General features: G+C 43.4%; 1 protein-coding gene across 1 annotated transcript in view; it reads left to right on the top strand.

Moving 5' to 3' along the window:
- myo15b (myosin XVB) overlaps positions 1–18,651 on the top strand; it is a 162,103-nt gene that overhangs the window by 27,242 nt on the left and 116,210 nt on the right. The window contains exons 10-16 of the mRNA XM_065471583.1: positions 398–511; positions 602–763; positions 835–948; positions 4,478–4,536; positions 7,196–7,319; positions 7,416–7,511; positions 8,508–8,639. Coding sequence (XP_065327655.1) covers positions 398–511; positions 602–763; positions 835–948; positions 4,478–4,536; positions 7,196–7,319; positions 7,416–7,511; positions 8,508–8,639 — 801 coding nt within the window. The remainder of the gene's footprint in view (positions 1–397; positions 512–601; positions 764–834; positions 949–4,477; positions 4,537–7,195; positions 7,320–7,415; positions 7,512–8,507; positions 8,640–18,651) is intronic.

The raw sequence follows: 18,651 nt of genomic DNA, 5'->3' as shown, positions 1-18,651 counted from the left end.
ATACAGTGCCGTCTGTGTGTATCTGCTTGTATACCTGTGTGCACACTCGTGTGTGTGAGTGCGCTTGTGTTCATAAGGTTTCTCCATGTAAATGTCCTTAGTGGGTGTGGGAAGATATAGCCCTGACCCACAGGACATGCTCCCCCAGAGCCCAAGGAGGATGACAGCAGGGGCAATCGCGCCACCCACCTGTTTGTCTGTCATCCTTTGATCTTGCCTTGGCTCTCAACTTCTTAACTCAGTATTTAAAATTATAATTTATCTTTCATCAGTGTTTCCTGCTTACATGGAGTGAACATGTGAAAATGCGTTTTACTCTGTTTTTTTGTTTGTTTTTTTGGTAAGCACATAGAAGTCATGACTTTAATTCTTAGTTGTTTTCTCATTTTCCATGTAGGCAAATGAGGAGAGGAATTACCATGTGTTCTATGAACTGCTGGCAGGTATGAATGGCTGGGACAAACAAGAGCTCTACCTGCAGGAAGCTGAGACGTATTACTACCTAAACCAAGTATTTCACACAGAATACTTTGTTTTTCATGAGTTTTCCATATCTTTTCAATCATTATGTGCTAGCCTTTTTTCCTCTGTCCTCCTAAAGGGTGGTACCTGTGAGCTGAAGGAGAAGCAGGACAAACAGGACTTTCAGCTTTTGATTCAATGCTTTGACATCATAGGACTCCATGCTGAGCAGGTCTCCACTGTCTGGGCCATCCTCTCCTCTATCCTACAGCTTGGCAACATTTGCTTCAGCTCATATGAGGTATTCATGGAGGAGAGAGAATGAGAGACAGATTAGAGATTAATGTCATACATCCAATCCTGTCATTTCAGAGTGATTCATTTGAGGTGGCTCAACTCTTCAGTGAGGCCGAGGCCAGGAGGGTGGGCTCACTGTTGCAGATTTCCTCTGAGGCTCTTCAGACTGTGATCACTCACAGAGTTACCGTTAGTAGCCAAACACCAACATAAGATTTATTCTGTCTCCCATCTTCTGAATTTAACTTGTAACATCATTATTGGTTCTTATTGGTGCTTATTGGTTCTTTCTGACACTTAATATGTAGGCACAGTAGAACAAGAAAGTAAAATTTTGGAAAGATGAAGCACAGTCTTTTGTCAGTACCTTTGCTAGTACTAGATACCAATAGCGTATCTTTAAAGGAAGCAAGATCAAATTATTTAGCACTTGACTGGCTATTAGAAAACTGAAGAAAGGTAATGACTCACTTAAGATAAAGTGGACAACCTTATTGCAGCCAGCCACATTACAATAATGTCAAGATACTGGCATACCCAAGTGCAAGTGCCTGTGTGTACTATGGGAAGAAGGTAAGCAGACGGAAGCAGTGTAATGCTTTGGGCAATGAGAAACCTTAGGTCCTGTCATCCAAGTGGATGTTACTTTAACCTATACCACCTACCCAAACAGGCCATCTAATGCTCATGGAAAGAACATTCTACAGCACACCTTCAGAAGTTTCAGGGTTGAAGTCCATGCCTCAGCAGTTCAGGGCTGATCAGGAGACAGATAGCCTCTCTACTTTAGATTAAGCTTAAAGCTTTCCTTTTAGACAAAGCTCATAGTAAGGGCTGGATCAAGTGAACCCGAACCCTTCCTTAGTTATGCTGCAAGTGGCCTAGGATTCTGCAAGCTTCCCATGATGCATTGAGCATTTCTTCATTCACATCTTTTCACTCTGTGATCATATAGCACCTTGTATTCAATCATTAATTATTAGTAATATCTAGCTCTCTTACACAGTGTGACTTTTGTTCTCTCCTGATGGGTCAGGACTGGACAGGACTGGTCAGCCAGTGTCTCAGAAAACATGACATCATTAGGTGGAACACAAGCAGCATCAAAATTCCTGGACTGACCAGCATTGTCCATGTCCACCTGGCCGGAAGGCAAGATGGGCCCACATATGCCAGTCCTGTACTCCACAGCAATAGCTACATTAAGGACTTTTTCGTCAAGTCCCATTGGGCTGGACAACAAAGATGCACTGATCTCCCACTGGGAGGCAGTTTTAAGCAAGGGAAGAAGGATCACTAGCATGATCAGGTTCTGATGCACAACTTTCTTCTGGCTAGTACTTTCTTTTCTCCCAACCCTCGAAGAGGTTTACCAGTTTCATTTACACAGTTAGAATATAATAACTAAATATAATAACATTATAACATATAACATTCTAAAACTGAAATATTAGTATAACAGAACCACGGTGAATCCATCCACATTTGCATGCTTTTCAGCATCTTTATTCACAGCTGTTGCAATTTAGACATCAGAGCTTACAGGCAGCTTAGGATCCTCGTGCACCTCGTCCCCCACCTCTGGCTGGTGAGGTCCCTCGCACACCTCGTCCCCCACCTCCGGCTGGTGAGGTCCCTCGCACACCTCGTCCTCCACCTCCAGCTGGTGAGGTCCCTCATGCACCCCAACCTCCGGCGCCGGCTGAGCAGCTCCCTCGCATGCCCCGACCTCCAGCTCGGCTGCCTTCCTCCAGGTAGTGGGAGTGGGTGCATCCACCTGCCTGGCACCAGCCGGTCTCACCCATGGAGTGGGTACAGGTGCGGAGGTAGGCTGTGCCCTAGCTGGGCTCACCCTGCAGACCGGCAAAGGCGCCAGAGCAATCCGGGCCTCAGCCACTCCCCCACAGTCCCCAGTTGCTGTGGCAGTGGTGTCGGCCAGGACCAGATCCGAGTTGCCAGACTCTCGATCACCTGCATCCAGCGCTCGATCTGGTGCTGGAGTTCTTCCCGCTGCCGGCTCCCTCTGCATAGCCACTAGCTCACCACCCTCAGTGGGGTGGCTAAAGCTCAGGTGGTAGACCTACTAACCGGAAGGTAGGTGGTTCGATCCTAGTCTGCTCCAATCTGCATGCCAAATATCCTTGGGCAAGATACTAACCCCAGGTTGCTCTCCGATGCATCCATTGGAGTGTGAATGTGTGTAAGAATGTTAGTTAGACAGCTCTAAAAACATAGAAAAGTGCTTGTGTGAATGGGTGTGATTAGGTGAATGAATGAGTTGTGTAAAGCGCTTTGAGTGCTCAGATAGAGTAGAAAAGCGCTATATAAGAACCAGTCCATTTAGGCCAGCTCCTTCCCTAGCTGGCCCAATCCTGGGTCTGCCGTGCCCCAATCATGGGTTTCAGCACCACTGAAAAGAACACATGGCAGACCCATCCATACATTCATCTTTATTCATGGCTGTTTACACACCGGCTGAAGCTTTTCAGCTCGCAGTTCACCCTTTTGACAAAAACAACCACAATAGTTAGAGTTCATAGTATTTAAGACGGCGAGGTGTGATTGTGGATGCCATGTAGGTGCATCTGCCTCCCCTGCAGTGTCACTGCAGACCATGCCCTGCCACACACCACCATCCCCCGACTGAGGCCAATGAGCCATCCGGCCAAACTGAATCAGCAATCATGGCCATGAGTCGGAGCTTACAGGCAGCTCGACGGGGGTCTGGCACAGCAGGCGCGGACATGAGCTGAGGCTCACAGGCGACTTGGCAGGTGGCTGATGCACAGGACCACTCTGAGCTCCAGCGGAATGAGGTAGGTCCAGGTGGTGCCCTGGCCTCTGGCAAGGACCGGACTGCAGGTTGACCTCAGGCGTAGCAGGACCCTCACGTCCCCCGTCCTCTACGTCCGGCTAGTGATGTCCACATGCTCAATGAATACCCCATGCAGCAGAAACCCAAGGCAGAGGAGGAACCATCATGGCAGGATAGGCCCCTGGATGGTATGTACCACCGGTAGATAGAGGAAGTGACTGACATTCAGAAGTCCTACAAGTGGCTGGACAAAGCTGGACTGAAAGACAGCACAGAGGGACTAATCATGGCAGCACAGAAAAAAGCTCTGAGAACAAGATCCATAGAGGCTGGGGTTTATCACACCAGGCAAGACCCCAGGTGCAGGCTGTGGAAAGATGCCCCTGAAACAATCCACCACATAACAGCAGGGTGCAAGATGCTAGCAGGCAGGGCAAACATGGAACGCCATAACCAAGTGACCGGCATAGTATACAGGAGCATCTGTGCCGAGTATGGCCTGGAAGTCCCAAGGTCGAGAATAATAATTTTTTAAAAATTTAAAAGACAGAAATGGATATGATGCCTGATTATACCAATATACATACAAAAGTCCTTTATGACATGAAATGACAGCTCCCCCACAAAGAGTTTCCAGGAAAAAAGGGAATCAAGTGACTCAGTTTATTGTCTGCTGTCTGTTGCCAGGGATAATAATATCCAGGTTTTACTTAAGCATTAGCATCTCAATTAATGAAGGCCATATTCAAAATGTGGTAGCTAGGCAGTGACACAATTAATAGCAGAAACACAGCTACCTGGGTAACCTCTGTTCTTGGAAAACACCCTGAGAAATTAAACCACAAGTCACAGGTTGTATATGTAGCACTAGCTTGTTTTTATTGATTAGTTTTTTGTCCGCAGGAGACCACGTATGACAGGATCTACTGCCCCCTGTCTGTGGAAAGTGCCATAGAATCAAGGTACGAAAACTAAGCTATTTCTTCATGATTGATCACATTCTTCAGTAATAAAGAATAAAATCATCCATCCATTTTCTTCCTCCAAGACTTCCCTTTCTCCTCCAGCCCACCTGGGGAACATCAAGGCGTTTTCAGGCCATCCGATAGATATAATCTCTCCAGCATCTACTGTGTCTAACTACTAGTGTTCTCCCAGAAGGGCATGCCTGGTTGGAACATCTTACCCAGGAGACAACTGTCTCCTTTAGATATAGAGGAGCAGCATAATTTATTAATTTAGTAATCCAAAAATAAAAGATAAAACAGTCCAGTGTCCCATTTGAGTACAAAGTAAAAAAAAACAGTCAGTTGACCTCCAGACGTCGATCACTTTAGCAGGGGTAGCAGTTGTCCTCTAAGACCCACCAACCTGTAAGAAGACGGCCAGCAATCACTCCAACCTCCGTAACTTAACTACCTTTAGGCTGCAGCATATAATAAGCCCTGGCCTGCACAGAGAGACAAAGTAACACCAGTTTCACTATACAATTCGCAGTGGAACAAACCATCCATCCCAAACATATCAGGTCATCCTAGATTTTATCACATTACATACCTGCACAGAGAGACAAAGTAACACGGCAGTGTTTGTAGTGTGGGCCATAAGTAGACTAGCATATCACTGCAATCAGTTACACCTGCCTCCAATTAGTCCAACCCCATTACAGCCATTGGCTCACCGCAATTGTGACACACACAACCACTCCCAAACCAGTGCAACGTCACACAATAACATGGAGATGAATTAATACAGGGAACACTAGTCCACCATGTTACACCTTTCTGTCACTTGTATCAGCAATCAGATTTTTTCTTCTTTAACTAGCAATAATACTTAGAGAACTAAGAATATTAGTGTTAACAAAAAGATCAAGCTGAGATCACCAAATTAATGCATTTCTCAACAACGATGCTCCATCTGATGGCCGATGACTGCATAACATTAGGACATGACAATTTACTAGCATTGGGTATCAATTAAAATGTAAAACAATTGGATTAAATGACTAGTACGTCTGGTAACGACTAGGGACAATGGTCATGATAGGTGAACATCCCATGACCTACATGGCTCTGTGTAAAAAAGTGATTGCTTCCTAAACATAATAACTGGTTGGGCATCCTTTAGCAGCAACAACTGCAATCAAGTTTTTACGATAACTGTTAATGAGTCTTGAACAGCACTGTGGAGGAATTTTGGCAGACTCGTCATTGCAGAATTGTTGTAATTCAGCAACATTGGAGGGTTTTCAAACATTACCACCTATTTAAGGTCATGCCACAGCATCTTAATTGGATTCAGGTCAGGACTTTGACTAGTCTTCTTTTTTTTTCAAAAGCCATTCAAAGGTGGACTTGCTGGTGTGTTTTAGATTCTTGTCCAGCTGTAGAACCCAAGTACACTTCAACTTGAGGTCATGAACAGATGTCCGGACATGCTCCTTTGGAATGCTTTGGTAGACAGCAGAACTCATCGCTCCATTTACCACAGCGAGTCTTCCAGTTTCTGAGCAGCAAAACAGCCCCAGACCATCACACTACCACCACCATATTTTACTGTTGGTGTGATGTTCCTTTTATGAAATGCTGTTACGTTTATGCCAAATGTAATGGCAGGGACACACACCTTCCACAAAATTAAACTTTTGTCTCATCAGTCCACAGAGTATTTTCCCAAAAGTCTTAGGCCATTTTTTTTACCCAGTCTCTTTCTTATGGTGGAGTCATGAACACTGACTTTAAGTGAGGCAACTGAGGCCTGCAGCTCTTTGGAGTTTGTTCTGGGGTCTTTTGTGACCTCTTGGATGAGTGATCACTGCGGTTTTGGGATAATTTTGGTTGGCCAGCCACTCCTGGGAAGACTCACCCACTGTTCAATGTTTTTGCCATTTATAGATAGTGGCTCTCACTGATTCACTGGAGTCCCACAGCTTTAGAAATGGCTTTAAAACCTTTTCTAAATGGAGAGATCTCAATTACTTTGTTTCTCGTTTGTTCCTGAATTTCCTTGGATCGCGGCATAATGTCTAGGCTTTTAAGGATCTTTTGGACTACTCCACCTGGCAGTAATCTGGCCTGGGTGTAGCTGGAGAAATTGAACTCAGCTTTCCAAAGAGTTAATTGATGTTATAACAGGGGGGGGAATCACTTTTTATATTTTTTAATTTTATTTATTTATTTTCCCAAGCATTCAGAATTTGCGGACTTGGGACAGAATTTGTGTTTTTTGTTTAGTATCTTAAGTCTATCCTTGTTTACATCACCTAGGTAGGGCAAAGTGACGCATTGAGTCTATTTAGTATTTATGAAAGGGTGTTTATACACCACTAATTTAAGTTTCTGTTTATAGAATAATTTAGTCTTTCAATGTGGGCACAGATCTGGAAATGTTTGCAACTGAGAACAGAGATATATTTAAACTCTATCAAGATGTGGGTCTAGCTTCAAAAATTACAATATATTTCCTATAATTTCACTCAAAAGTAGTTTTTCTTTTTATATACCATCCATGGTTGAAACCCACTTCTTTCAATTCTATAGCCTTGAATTTTTTTGTCAGTCTATCTGAGAGCAGTAAAGTGACTTTTATCTCTGTTTTCCTTTCTTTTCTCCTCTCTAGAGATGCCATTGCTAAAGCCTTGTATTCTGTTCTCTTTGACTGGTTGGTGGAGCATATTAATGAATGGCTGAGTCCCACAGAAATGGACAGCACCGTGGGCATAGTTGACATTTATGGATTTGAGGTAAGTGTCCAGTATGGACTTTGGCCTGGAAACGTCCAAGTAATTAAGCATATTCTTGTGTAGATAAATTCACAATGGTCCTGTGATCTTATGCAGAACCTGGGAGTGAACAGCTTTGAGCAGCTCTGTATCAACTTTGCCAATGAGCATCTGCAGCATTTTGTCAACAAGGCAGTAATCACTCAGGAACAGGTCAGTGTGTTTTATACTGCCCATAAATTATCAACCATCAGAGTCACCCATTACAAGCGGGTTCTACGTATTCTGAATAAATTATTTAGAAATATCATAATAATCTGCTATAACTTGATTAAATTATTGAATTACTACAAAAGAAAAAAGGAAAAAGAAAATCCCCAATCCCTGGTAGATATTTCACAAGACTTACTGAATGCTTCAACTTAATGTGACATTTAAATTCAGTTGACCTTTTGGGAGAAAAAAAAGATTTGCCTTTAAGATTTAAGAGCTTTACCTACAACATCATAGATGGGTTGTACGATTTGCTCTTTGTTTAGCCTCTCACCTGGGACCAATTCGCTGGGGTGAGGAGTGTCCTATAGGGTTTGCTGGAAGAATATGGGATGTCTGACCCATTGTTACAGGCTATTTGGACCCTGTACATCTGCAGAAAGAGAATAGTCTGTAATGCTGGCATTAAATAGGATTTTTTTTGGTGAGTGTTGGGCTCTGCCAGGACTGCCCTTTGTCACTGATTACATTCATAATTTTTATTGACAAAATATTTAGGCATAGCCAAGTGGTGGAGGCTCTTCATGTTGTTGGCCCAAAGAATTTCAGAAGATAATGTGGTACTGTTGGCTTCTTCAGGTGGTGACCCCCAGCTTTCACTGACAAGGTTTGCAGCCAAAGTGTAGAGGAGGGGGAATGAGCACCTTCAAGTTCAAGAACATGGTTCTTAGCTAGAAAAGGGTTGAATGCGAACTTCAACTCTTGGAAGAGGTTGTTGCCTCAAGTGCATGAGTTTATTTCGGGGTCTTATTCACCAGTGAGAGTGGAGCAAGGGATTGGCAGCCATCCAAGTAGCAGAAATTAGTTCCTGATGTTTTTTAAAAATAAAATCAGGATTTGTAACTTTTTATGTGTGAGCATGGTGAGCATCTTTTATAAATGTTTTCATGCCATTTAACTGACGTCAGTTTGTATCACCGTGTCTGTGTCCTGCAGGAGGAGTACAGTGCAGAACACATCCATTGGCATCCTGTACCACTTAAGCACTTCCACTCCTGTCTGGAGCTAATCTCCTCCAAGCCACATGGCATCCTCCGCATACTGGACGACCAGACCTGCCTCCCGCAGGTACACACACACACACACACACACACACACACACACACACACACACACACACACACACACACACACATACACATATATAGACAAGTTGTATACAAGTTATATAAGCTGTAAGGTCCAATATAAAGAATCAGGTCCAAGGAGCAAGTGATCAGTTTAATATAAGGTGCAATGTAATCAGTGGTAGTGTACATTGAGTAAGAGGTAAAGACTAGAGGTTGCATTATACTATAATAAATACGGATTATAAATAGAGGTAGGAATGTTATTTATAAATACAGTGAAAATATCCAAAAAGGTTAACAGCTCAGTTAACCTTCAATCAGGGTGGAGGTTAGGCATGTTTGACAGCCTGTGGGTAAAAACGTTTATTGCGTCTGTTTGTTGACCTGATCGACCTGTAGCAATTTACCAGAGGGAAGGAGGGAAAAAAGTGAGTGTCCAGGGTGCAAGGGGTCCTTGATGATGATACCGGCTTTCCGCTGAAGTCTGCCAGTATAAAAGTCTCTGAGGAAGGTTAGTGTAGTGCCTATTGCCCGCTCTGCTGCCCTCAGCAACCGCTGCAGTTTTTTCTTGTCCTCCATGGTAGAGCAGTTAAACCAGAGTGTACAGCAGTAGGTCAGAAGGCTATTGATGGTGGAGTGGTGGAAGTTAATTAGCTGTTTTTGGGGTAAATGGGCCTGACGCAACTTCCTGAGAAAGTACAGCCTTTGTTGTGCTTTTCCTACCTGGTGAGAAATGTTTGTGGACCAGGTAAGGTCGGCCGAGATATGGACCACGAGGAACTTGAAGCTTTCTACCCTTTCTACCTCTTCCTCATCGATGTAGAGGGTAGAGTGCTCCAATCGCTTTGGTCTTCTCAAGCCACTTACCATCTCCTTGGTCTTGGCTGTGTTCAGATACAGGTTATTGTTGTTGCTGGCATTTGGCGATTATTGGTGTTAAAGCAATTGGACGGTAGTCATTCAAGCAGCTCACCGTGTTCTTCTTGGGCACTGGAACGATGGTGGCTGACTTAAAGCAGGATGGTTCTACAGACTGTAGCAGTGAGAGGTTGAAGATGGTGGTGAAAACCTCTGCTAGTTGGTCTGCACATGCTTTAAGCACTCTTCCTGCTACACTGTCTGGACCAGCTGCTTTTCTTGCATTGACTCTGCGCAGTGTGGTTCTGACCTGATGCTGCTCCAGCTAGATGGGGATATTGTCCCTCCTGCTACTGGTATCGCTGTTTAGTTTGCTCAAAGCGAGCAAAGAACTGGTTTAGGGTGTCAGGTAAGGTGATATCCGGAGAGTTTGTTTGTGTGCGATTATCTGTGTAGCCAGTAAGTGTCTTGATCCCCTGCCACTGGTTTCTGGAGTTGTTTTGTTGAAATTATGCTGTCCTCACTAAAGTTTGTTGCAGGCAACGTAATTTCAGCTATACAGCTAGCTTAACATTCTTTATTCCCAGCACTTCATCCTCCAAGAAACAGGCCGCTTGTTGTGTTTGGCAGGATTTAATGATGAAAATAAATTCTCTCTCTCTTTTTTTTATAAAACTGTACAAAAAAAAGGAATACAAAATACACAATGAAGACATGTTCCATTACACTGGAGAATAACATTGCTCTAATGAAAGATACATGACCACAAATGAAGCATCTGCTGAAAAAATACAAGCATCTACCTGCCTCCATATGATTTAACCCAAAATAGTGTCAAAACTTACTAATACACATTAAATGTATAGGAACTTACGGATGAAGCCAATATTGTGGACTTTAACACCAGGATTGCAGAGATTGCCATCAGATTACAAATTTTTCCACTGCAGCAGAAGAAGAGCACACTACTTCCTGTAGACCAGCGGTCCCCAACCCCCGGGCCACGGACCAGTACCGGTCCGTGAGTCATTTGGTACCGGGCCGCGAGAGTGAGACTCGGGTGTGAAATGTATGGTTTTCAGGGTTTTTATCGGTTTTTAGCATTATTTTGTTATCGTTTTTTTTGTTAACTCGGTTTTCCTGGGTCTTTTCACGTGTGTTATGAATAAATCTTCTTTTTTTCGGTACCGGTACTAGTTTTATTTTGTTGTATTTATCCGCGACACCTTAAAGGCCGGTCCGTGAAAATATTGTCGGGCACAAACCGGTCCGTGGCGCAAAAAAGGTTGGGGACTGCTGCTGTAGACCACTTCCTCTACAAAAAAGACATTCTGCTTAGTTACCACTAGGTGGTAGTAACACTTCTAAACAACTATAATATGTCCGTTCCATGACACTCCCCGCCTGACATATTAAAGATATGCCACTTTATGCCACAGTCTCAATCCCCTAGCTTGCTGATGAGTCATTGTCCTGTGGTGAAAACAACAAGATTACTTGAGAAACTGGTCTAGAGAAGACCTTCGCTGTCTGGTTCCGTATCACCTTAACTTTGACTTTCCTGACAAGTCCAGTTCCTCTGCTGGGAACAACCTTGACAATAATTCCCATAGGCCACTGATTCCTTTTGGTTTGATTGTCCTTGAGCAGAACAATATCTCCTTCTTTGAGATTAGGTTTCTGAGATTGCCATTTGTGACGACTCTGTAATGTGCTCAAATATTCACGGCGCCACCTAGCCCAGAAGGTATCTGCCAAGGCCTGAACTCTTTTCCACTGATGTGTTAGAATGAAAGGTGCCTCAGGATCAGTAGAAACTGGTATTAACGGCCTTGCATTGACAATGGCACTCACCTCGGCCATGAAAGTGGTTAAGACCTCATGAGTGAGTTTTACATGTCCAACCTGAAGAAACATAGAATCTAAAATCTGTCTTGCCACTCCAATGATGCGCTCCCAAACGCCACCCATATGAGAGGAGTGAGGTGGGTTGAAAACCCAAGTGCATTTTTGTTGAAGAAGGTAATCTTCTATGCTCTTATTGCCAGGATCCATCTTCAGCTCTTTCAACGCTCCAGTAAAATTGGTCCCACAGTCCGAGCGAAGCTGTTTGTCATGACCCCTGATGGAGAAAAATCTTTGGAGCGCATTTATAAAGCTTGAGGACGTCATTGTTTCAATAACCTCAATATGTATGGCTCGAGTGGACATACATGTGAAAAGGACAGCCCACCTTTTGTCTTGTGCTTGACCGCCTCTGGTATGGTGTATCACCATTTCCCATGGTCCAAAAACATCAAGGCCAACATAGGAAAATGGAGGGTCAGCCTGAAGGCGCTCTGTGGATAGGTCTGACATTTGTTGCTGCTCAGTTCTTCCTCTTAGTTTCCTGCATGTAACACACTTGTGAATAATGCTGCTGATGAGATGTTTCTTTCCAACAATCCACAGACCACTGTTGCGAATTGCACCTTCAGTGAAATGCCTGCCCTGGTGCTTCACAGCCTGATGATGATGACAAACAAGCAAGCTTGCTACATGGCTGCGGCTTGGTATTATTAGCGGATGGACTTCACCACTTTCAAGTTGTCCTTGGCCAATGCGTCCACCTATTCTTAACATACCTTCGCTGTCAAGAATGGGTCGAAGTTTGTACAGAGTGCTGGTTTTCGGAAGGTCATGTTTCATTTTGATGCATTTCAGTTCTTCTGAATACATTTCTTCTTGCACACATTTTATGATGATCTGTTCTGCTCTGACAATGTCAACGACTGACAGGCCACTTTTGCACATATGCCATCCAACACACCTTTGATTCTTTGAGGAGTGAGAGAAACACTGAGCGATATGACACAGACGTGCCACAGTCTTACTGAGTGTGGTCCAGCTAGAAAAACGCTGGAAGCGTTTTGAGCCAAGCTTGTCTCTACTAACTTGTGTGGCGAGCGAGGTTACCTCAAGACGTACATGCGTCAGCATCTGGGTTCACAAGGTCAAATATTGATCCATTATCACCACTGGCAGCTACCTTTGGTGGTTTCATTAGGAATGCTGGTCCTGTTAGCCACGTGGTGTCGGCAAGCTCGGCGACTGGAACAGAATGTGACCCATGATCAGCCGGATTTAGTTCTGAAGGAATGTAGTTCCACTGCTCTGGTTGTGTTGACTGCCGGATGCGCTGCACTCTATTGTTCACATACACATAGAACCTCCTAGTCTCGTTGTGTATGTATCCCAATACAACTCTGCTGTCAGTGTAGAATTTCACTGTCTTGAGATCCAGATCAAGCTCCCTGATTACTAGATCGGCTATCTCAACGGCCATGACAGCAGCACACAACTCCAGTCTTGGGATTGTAAGGCCTGGGTTGGGAGCGAGCTTGGATATCCCAAAAACAAAGCCCACCTCTTGGAGACCTTGTTCATTCGTTGTCTTAAGATAAGCAACTGCAGATATTGCTTTGACAGAGGCATCACAGAAAATCAATAATTCGGTGTGCTGTGCTTTGGAAACAGAGAAAGAGGCAAATGCTTGTGGAACATCCAGGTTTTTTAGTGCTGATAATGATTCATTCCATCTTCTCCAACCTTCTTTTTTAGCCTCAGGGAGTTCTGCATCCCAGTCTGCATTCTCGGTTGTTAGCTCACTTAGAATCAGTCTCCCTGTCACCGCAACAAGAGATATGAACCCCCAAGGATCAAACAGACTGTTTACTGTTGACAGGACACCACGGCGTGTAAATGGCTTTTGATTCCCAGGAATATTGAATCCGAAAGTGTCAGTCATTATGTTCCAGCCGACTCCAAGACTGCGTTGGACTGGTAAGTCATCCACAAAGAGGTTAAAGTCTTTTACATTGTCTGCTCTTTGATCTGCAGGAAATGCGTTCATTACTTCTGCTCAATTTGAAGCTATTTTGTGCAGAGTGATGTTAGATGCTGCCAACATCTGTTCGACGCAGAACAATTCAATTCAATTCAATTCAATTCAATTTTATTTATATAGCGCCAAATCACAACAAAAGTCGCCTCAAGGCGCTTTATATTGTACAGTAGATAGCACAATATTAAATACAGAGAAAAACCCAACAATCATATCATATGACCCCCTATGAGCAAGCACTTTGGCGACAGTGGGAAGGAAAAACTCCCTTTTAACAGGAAGAAACCTCCGGCAGAACCAGGCTCAGGGAGGGGCGGCCATCTGCTGCGACCGGTTGGGGTGAGAGAAGGAAAACAGGATAAAGACATGCTGTGGAAGAGAGACAGAGATTAATAACAGATATGATTCGATGCAGAGAGGTCTATTAACACATAGTGAGTGAGAAGGTGACTGGAAAGGAAAAACTCGATGCATCATGGGAATCCCCGGCAGCCTACGTCTATTGCAGCATAACTAAGGGAGGATTCAGGGTCACCTGGTCCAGCCCTAACTATATGCTTTAGCAAAAAGGAAAGGTTTGAAGCCTAATCTTGAAAGTAGAGATAGTGTCTGTCTCCGGAATCCAAACTGGAAGCTGGTTCCACAGAAGAGGGGCCTGAAAACTGAAGGCTCTCCCTCCCATTCTACTTTTAAATACCCTAGGGACAACAAGTAGGCCTGCAGAGCGAGAGCGAAGTGCTCTAATAGGGTGATATGGTACTACAAGGTCATTAAGATACGATGGGGCCTGATTATTTAAGACCTTGTAAGTGAGGAGCAGGATTTTGAATTCAATTCTGGATTTAACAGGAAGCCAATGAAGGGAAGCCAAAACAGGAGAAATATGCTCTCTCTTCCTAGTCCCTGTCAGTACTCTTGCTGCAGCATTTTGGATTAACTGAAGACTTTGCAGCGAGTTTTTAGGACATCCTGATAATAAAGAATTACAGTAGTCCAGCCTGGAAGTAATGAAGGCATGAACTAGTTTTTCAGCATCACTCTGAGACAGGATATTTCTAATTTTAGAGATGTTGCGCAAATGGAAGAAAGCAGTCTTACATATTTGTTTAATATGTGGCCTCTGCTGCTGTAGCAAAAGACCAGAGGCCGTCATCTACATAAAAGTCTCTTTCTACAAAGCACCTCGCATCACTGCTATATTCAACTTCTTGGTGCTCTGCTGCTTTCCTCAGACCAAAGATTGCCACTGCAGGTGATGGACTGTTTCCGAAAACATTAACACGCATGCGATAATCCACCAAATCCTTACTCAGATCGTTATCCTGGTACCACAGGAACCTAAGGAAATCCCTGCAGTCCTCACGAACAACGAAACAGTAAAACATCTGCTGAATATCTGCAGTTGTGGCTACTTAACATTCTTTATTCCCAGCACTTCATCCTCCAAGAAACAGGCCGCTTGTTGTGTTTGGCAGGATTTAATGATGAAAATAAATTCTCTCTCTCTCTCTCTTTTTTTTTTATATAAAACTGTACAAAGAACAGGAATACAAAATACACAATGAAGACATTTTCCATTACACTGGAGAATAACATTGCTCTAATGAAAGATACATGACCACAAATGAAGCATCTGCTGAAAAAATACAAGAATCTACCTGCCTCCGTATGATTTAACCCAAAATAGTTACTAATACACATTAAATGTATAGGAACTTACGGATGAAGCCGATATTGTGGACTTTAACACCAGGATTGCAGAGATTGCCATCAAATTTTTTCACTGCAGCAGCAGAAGAGCACACTACTTCCTGTAGACCACTTCCTCTACAAAAAAGACATTCTGCTTAGTTACCACTAGGTGGTAGTAACACTTCTAAACAACTATAATGTGTCCGTTCCATGACAGAAATGTTCCTCGATATGCTGTTTGCATTTGCGCTTGGCTTTTTTCAGCTCTTTAGCAGAGATTGGCGTGCCTCTTTGTAGGCTTGTTGGTCTCCTGATTTGAAGGCATTGTCACATGCTCTTAATAGAGATCACACCTCGCTGTTGAGACATGGCTTCTGGTTTGGGAACACTTTAACAGTCTTTGTTGTTGTTACACTCTCAGTACAAAAGTTATATGAGAGCACGGCAGATGTGTGGCCCTCCAAGTCTGATCCTTCTGCAAATATACCCAAAACCGTGTTGTCAGAACAGTCCTGTAGGGCTGTGGTGGCTTCTACGGTCCACACTTGTACTGTTTTTACAAATGGTCTGTGTCTGAATTAGAGGTTTACAGTGAGGAACATAAGTATTTGAACACCCTGTGATTTTGCAAGTTCTCCCACTTAGAAATCATGGAGGGATCTGAAATTCACATTGTAGGTGCATTCCCATCGTGAGAGACAGCATTTAAAAAAAATTCAAGAATTCATTGTTTGATTTTTAAAGAATTTATTTGTATTGCACTGCTGCACATAAGTACTTTACAACCTGACAATCAGCAAGAATTCTGGGTCTCAAAGACCTGTTAATATGTCTTTCAAAAGTCCACTCCTACTCCACTTATTAATCTAAATTAGTAGCCACTGTCTGAGCTCTTTAAAGACACCTGTCCACCCAACAGTCAGTCAGACTCCAACTACTACGATGGGCAAGACCAAAGAGCTGTCATTAGACATCAGAGACAAAATTATGGACCTCCACAAGGCTGCAAAGGGCTACGTGGCAATTGCCAAGCAGCTTGGTGAAAATATATCAACTGTTGGTGCAATTGTTAGAAAATGGAAGAAGCTAAAGACGACTGTCAGTCTCCCTCGGACTGGGGCTCCATGGAAGATCTCACCTTTTGGGGTATCACTGATGATAAGAAAGGTGAGGAATCAGCCCAGAACTGCACTGGAGGAGCTGGTCAATGACATGAAGAGAGCTGGGACCAAGGTGTCAAAGGTCAGTGTCGGTAGAACACTACGCTGTCATGGGGGTGTCCAAATTCATGGGCTGCATCGTCCTGAGGCCACTTTTGTAGGCCGATTACGTCACAGCGACGCGACGAAAGCTGTCCAAATTCGTAGACTCCTCCGAATGCAGCCGACAAATGTCTCCTCCTTTTCCCCGAATTTGAAGGATGGATCGGGTGTGTCCTTCGTGGCCCACCATATCCCAGAATTCATAGCACGGCCCAGCCAATTCCAGTTTTCAACAATGGCGGCTGCTACTAAGTTTTTAATATTACTCTTATTACTCTTTCTGGGTCACAAAATAAAGTTTTAACATATTTTCAGGCGAGAATGTAGCTGTGTAAACTTCAAATATCTGCTCGGTTCACCAAGATATCACACATTTGCAAAAGTGTTCCGACATTTTCGGAGACATCTGCTACCCACCAGCTCGATAGCTAGCCAGGAGCTTTAGGGTCACTGGAGCTGCCGAGAACAGCAAACTCCCGGCACATCATTTTCAGCTCTTCGCGGTCTTTCGCTACTCACGTTAAACATAATATATAAGTCACTTAGATAACCTAAAAATGTTATTGTTTGGCTTTTTTCAGTGTTTTATTTGTCTGTGAGTAAATCGGTTTGGCTGAGATTAAAGTTATTAGATTAGATTAGATAAAATAAAACTTTATTAATCCCCTGGGTGGTTTTCACACAGCTGAATAAACGTCAAACAGAAAACTGATTGAACAGAAGTGTGAGATGGTTGAGAATTTGCACCAGTTCCCTGTTATATTTTAGATAGCAAGGAGCAGACGGCCGAGTTTATTAAACTCCACCGAGACAGCGGTGACGCTAATCTGAAGGCTAGACTGTCCAATCTCACAGCCGTTTACTTCAGGCCTACCCGACCTTCTGAGGACCTGGCCCACGTAGACCACGAAGGCCGGGTCCTCAGGAGGATGCAGCCCATGAATTTGGACACGACTATGGTCTCAAGTCATGCTTTGCATGAAAGGTTCCCCTCTCAAGTCATCACATGTCCAGGCCCCTTCTGGGAGAAAGTCATGTGGTCAGATGAGACCAAAATAGAACTTTTTGGTCTCAACTTCACTCGCTGTGTTTGGAGGAAAAAGAAGGATGACATCATCCTTTGGGGGTGCTTTTCTGTGAAGGGGACAGGGTGACTGCACTGTATTAAGGAGAGGATGAATGGGGCCATGTATTGTGAGATTTTGAGCAACAACCTCCTTCTGTCGGTCAGAGCATTGAAGATGGGTCGTGGCTGGGTCTTCCAACTGACAATGACCCAAAGCACACAGCTAGGATAACCAAGGAGTGGTTATCCTGTAAGAAGGATATCAAGGTTCTGGAGTGGCCTAGCCAGTCTCCAGGCCTAAATCCAATGAAAAATCTTTGGAGGGAGCTGAAACTCTGTGTCGCTCAGCAGAGGCGGAGCCAAAGATTTTATACACCCGGGGCCTAGCCCTAAAGGATAGTATGCATGTGGGATGGGGGGAGGGTTGAAAGGACTGAAAGATTTATTAGGCTGTGTTTTGAGTTTTGTTCAAAAAAGAATAACTTAATATAGGAAAAAATATATATCACATATGCAGGACACCTTAAACTAGTTTTTTAATTAAGCAGCGAGGCAGAACAAACCCCAATTCAGCCAGATCCAGAACTGATCCGGTATTAAAACAGGACTACAACAGTTCAAAATCAGGACTACTTAGGACTTAACCAAAACAGAACCAGAATCAAAACACTAAAAAATCATCATAGACCTGCACTACACTTATTTTTTAATTCTACCAAAGTACACTATTTAGATTCAGAAAGGTTTACATAACTATTTAGCCTTGTTGTGAAAAAAAGCCTGCATAACTTAATAAATATAGAATTTGAAAAATAACAAACCTAAAAAGCTACACTAGGTACTAGATACATGTTCTGATGAGTTTTGGCAAACAACCATTTGACTAACATGTGTGTCTCACCTGGCTCTTGTTCCATCTCTGTTCTGTCCTCATTCTCCATCTCCCTCTCTGTTTCTCTCTCTTCCTCTTTGTGCTGACAATCAAGCCAAACACCAACATCATCAAATATACAGTTGAAACCAGACCAACCATAAACTCTTCAGATAAAACCACAAACACTTTTTTAATTGTAAAACATCAAATCAGACTGTTTTTTTTTATTGATAAAATATAAATATAAAAACCATATTTGTTAAATTTAAGAGTAAAGAGAGAAACTGTCTGTATTTCTTAATTGCAAATGGACCCAAATTGTATTCAAAATTGAGCCACACTTATGGAGGTCCACAATTCTTTTCCTGGTGTTTT

Source organism: Pelmatolapia mariae, linkage group LG8 (genome assembly GCF_036321145.2).
Source record: "Pelmatolapia mariae isolate MD_Pm_ZW linkage group LG8, Pm_UMD_F_2, whole genome shotgun sequence".
NCBI lineage: Eukaryota > Metazoa > Chordata > Actinopteri > Cichliformes > Cichlidae > Pelmatolapia > Pelmatolapia mariae.
Note: the sequence above shows the minus strand (reverse complement) of the source record. Positions and strands in the feature narration are given on the sequence as shown.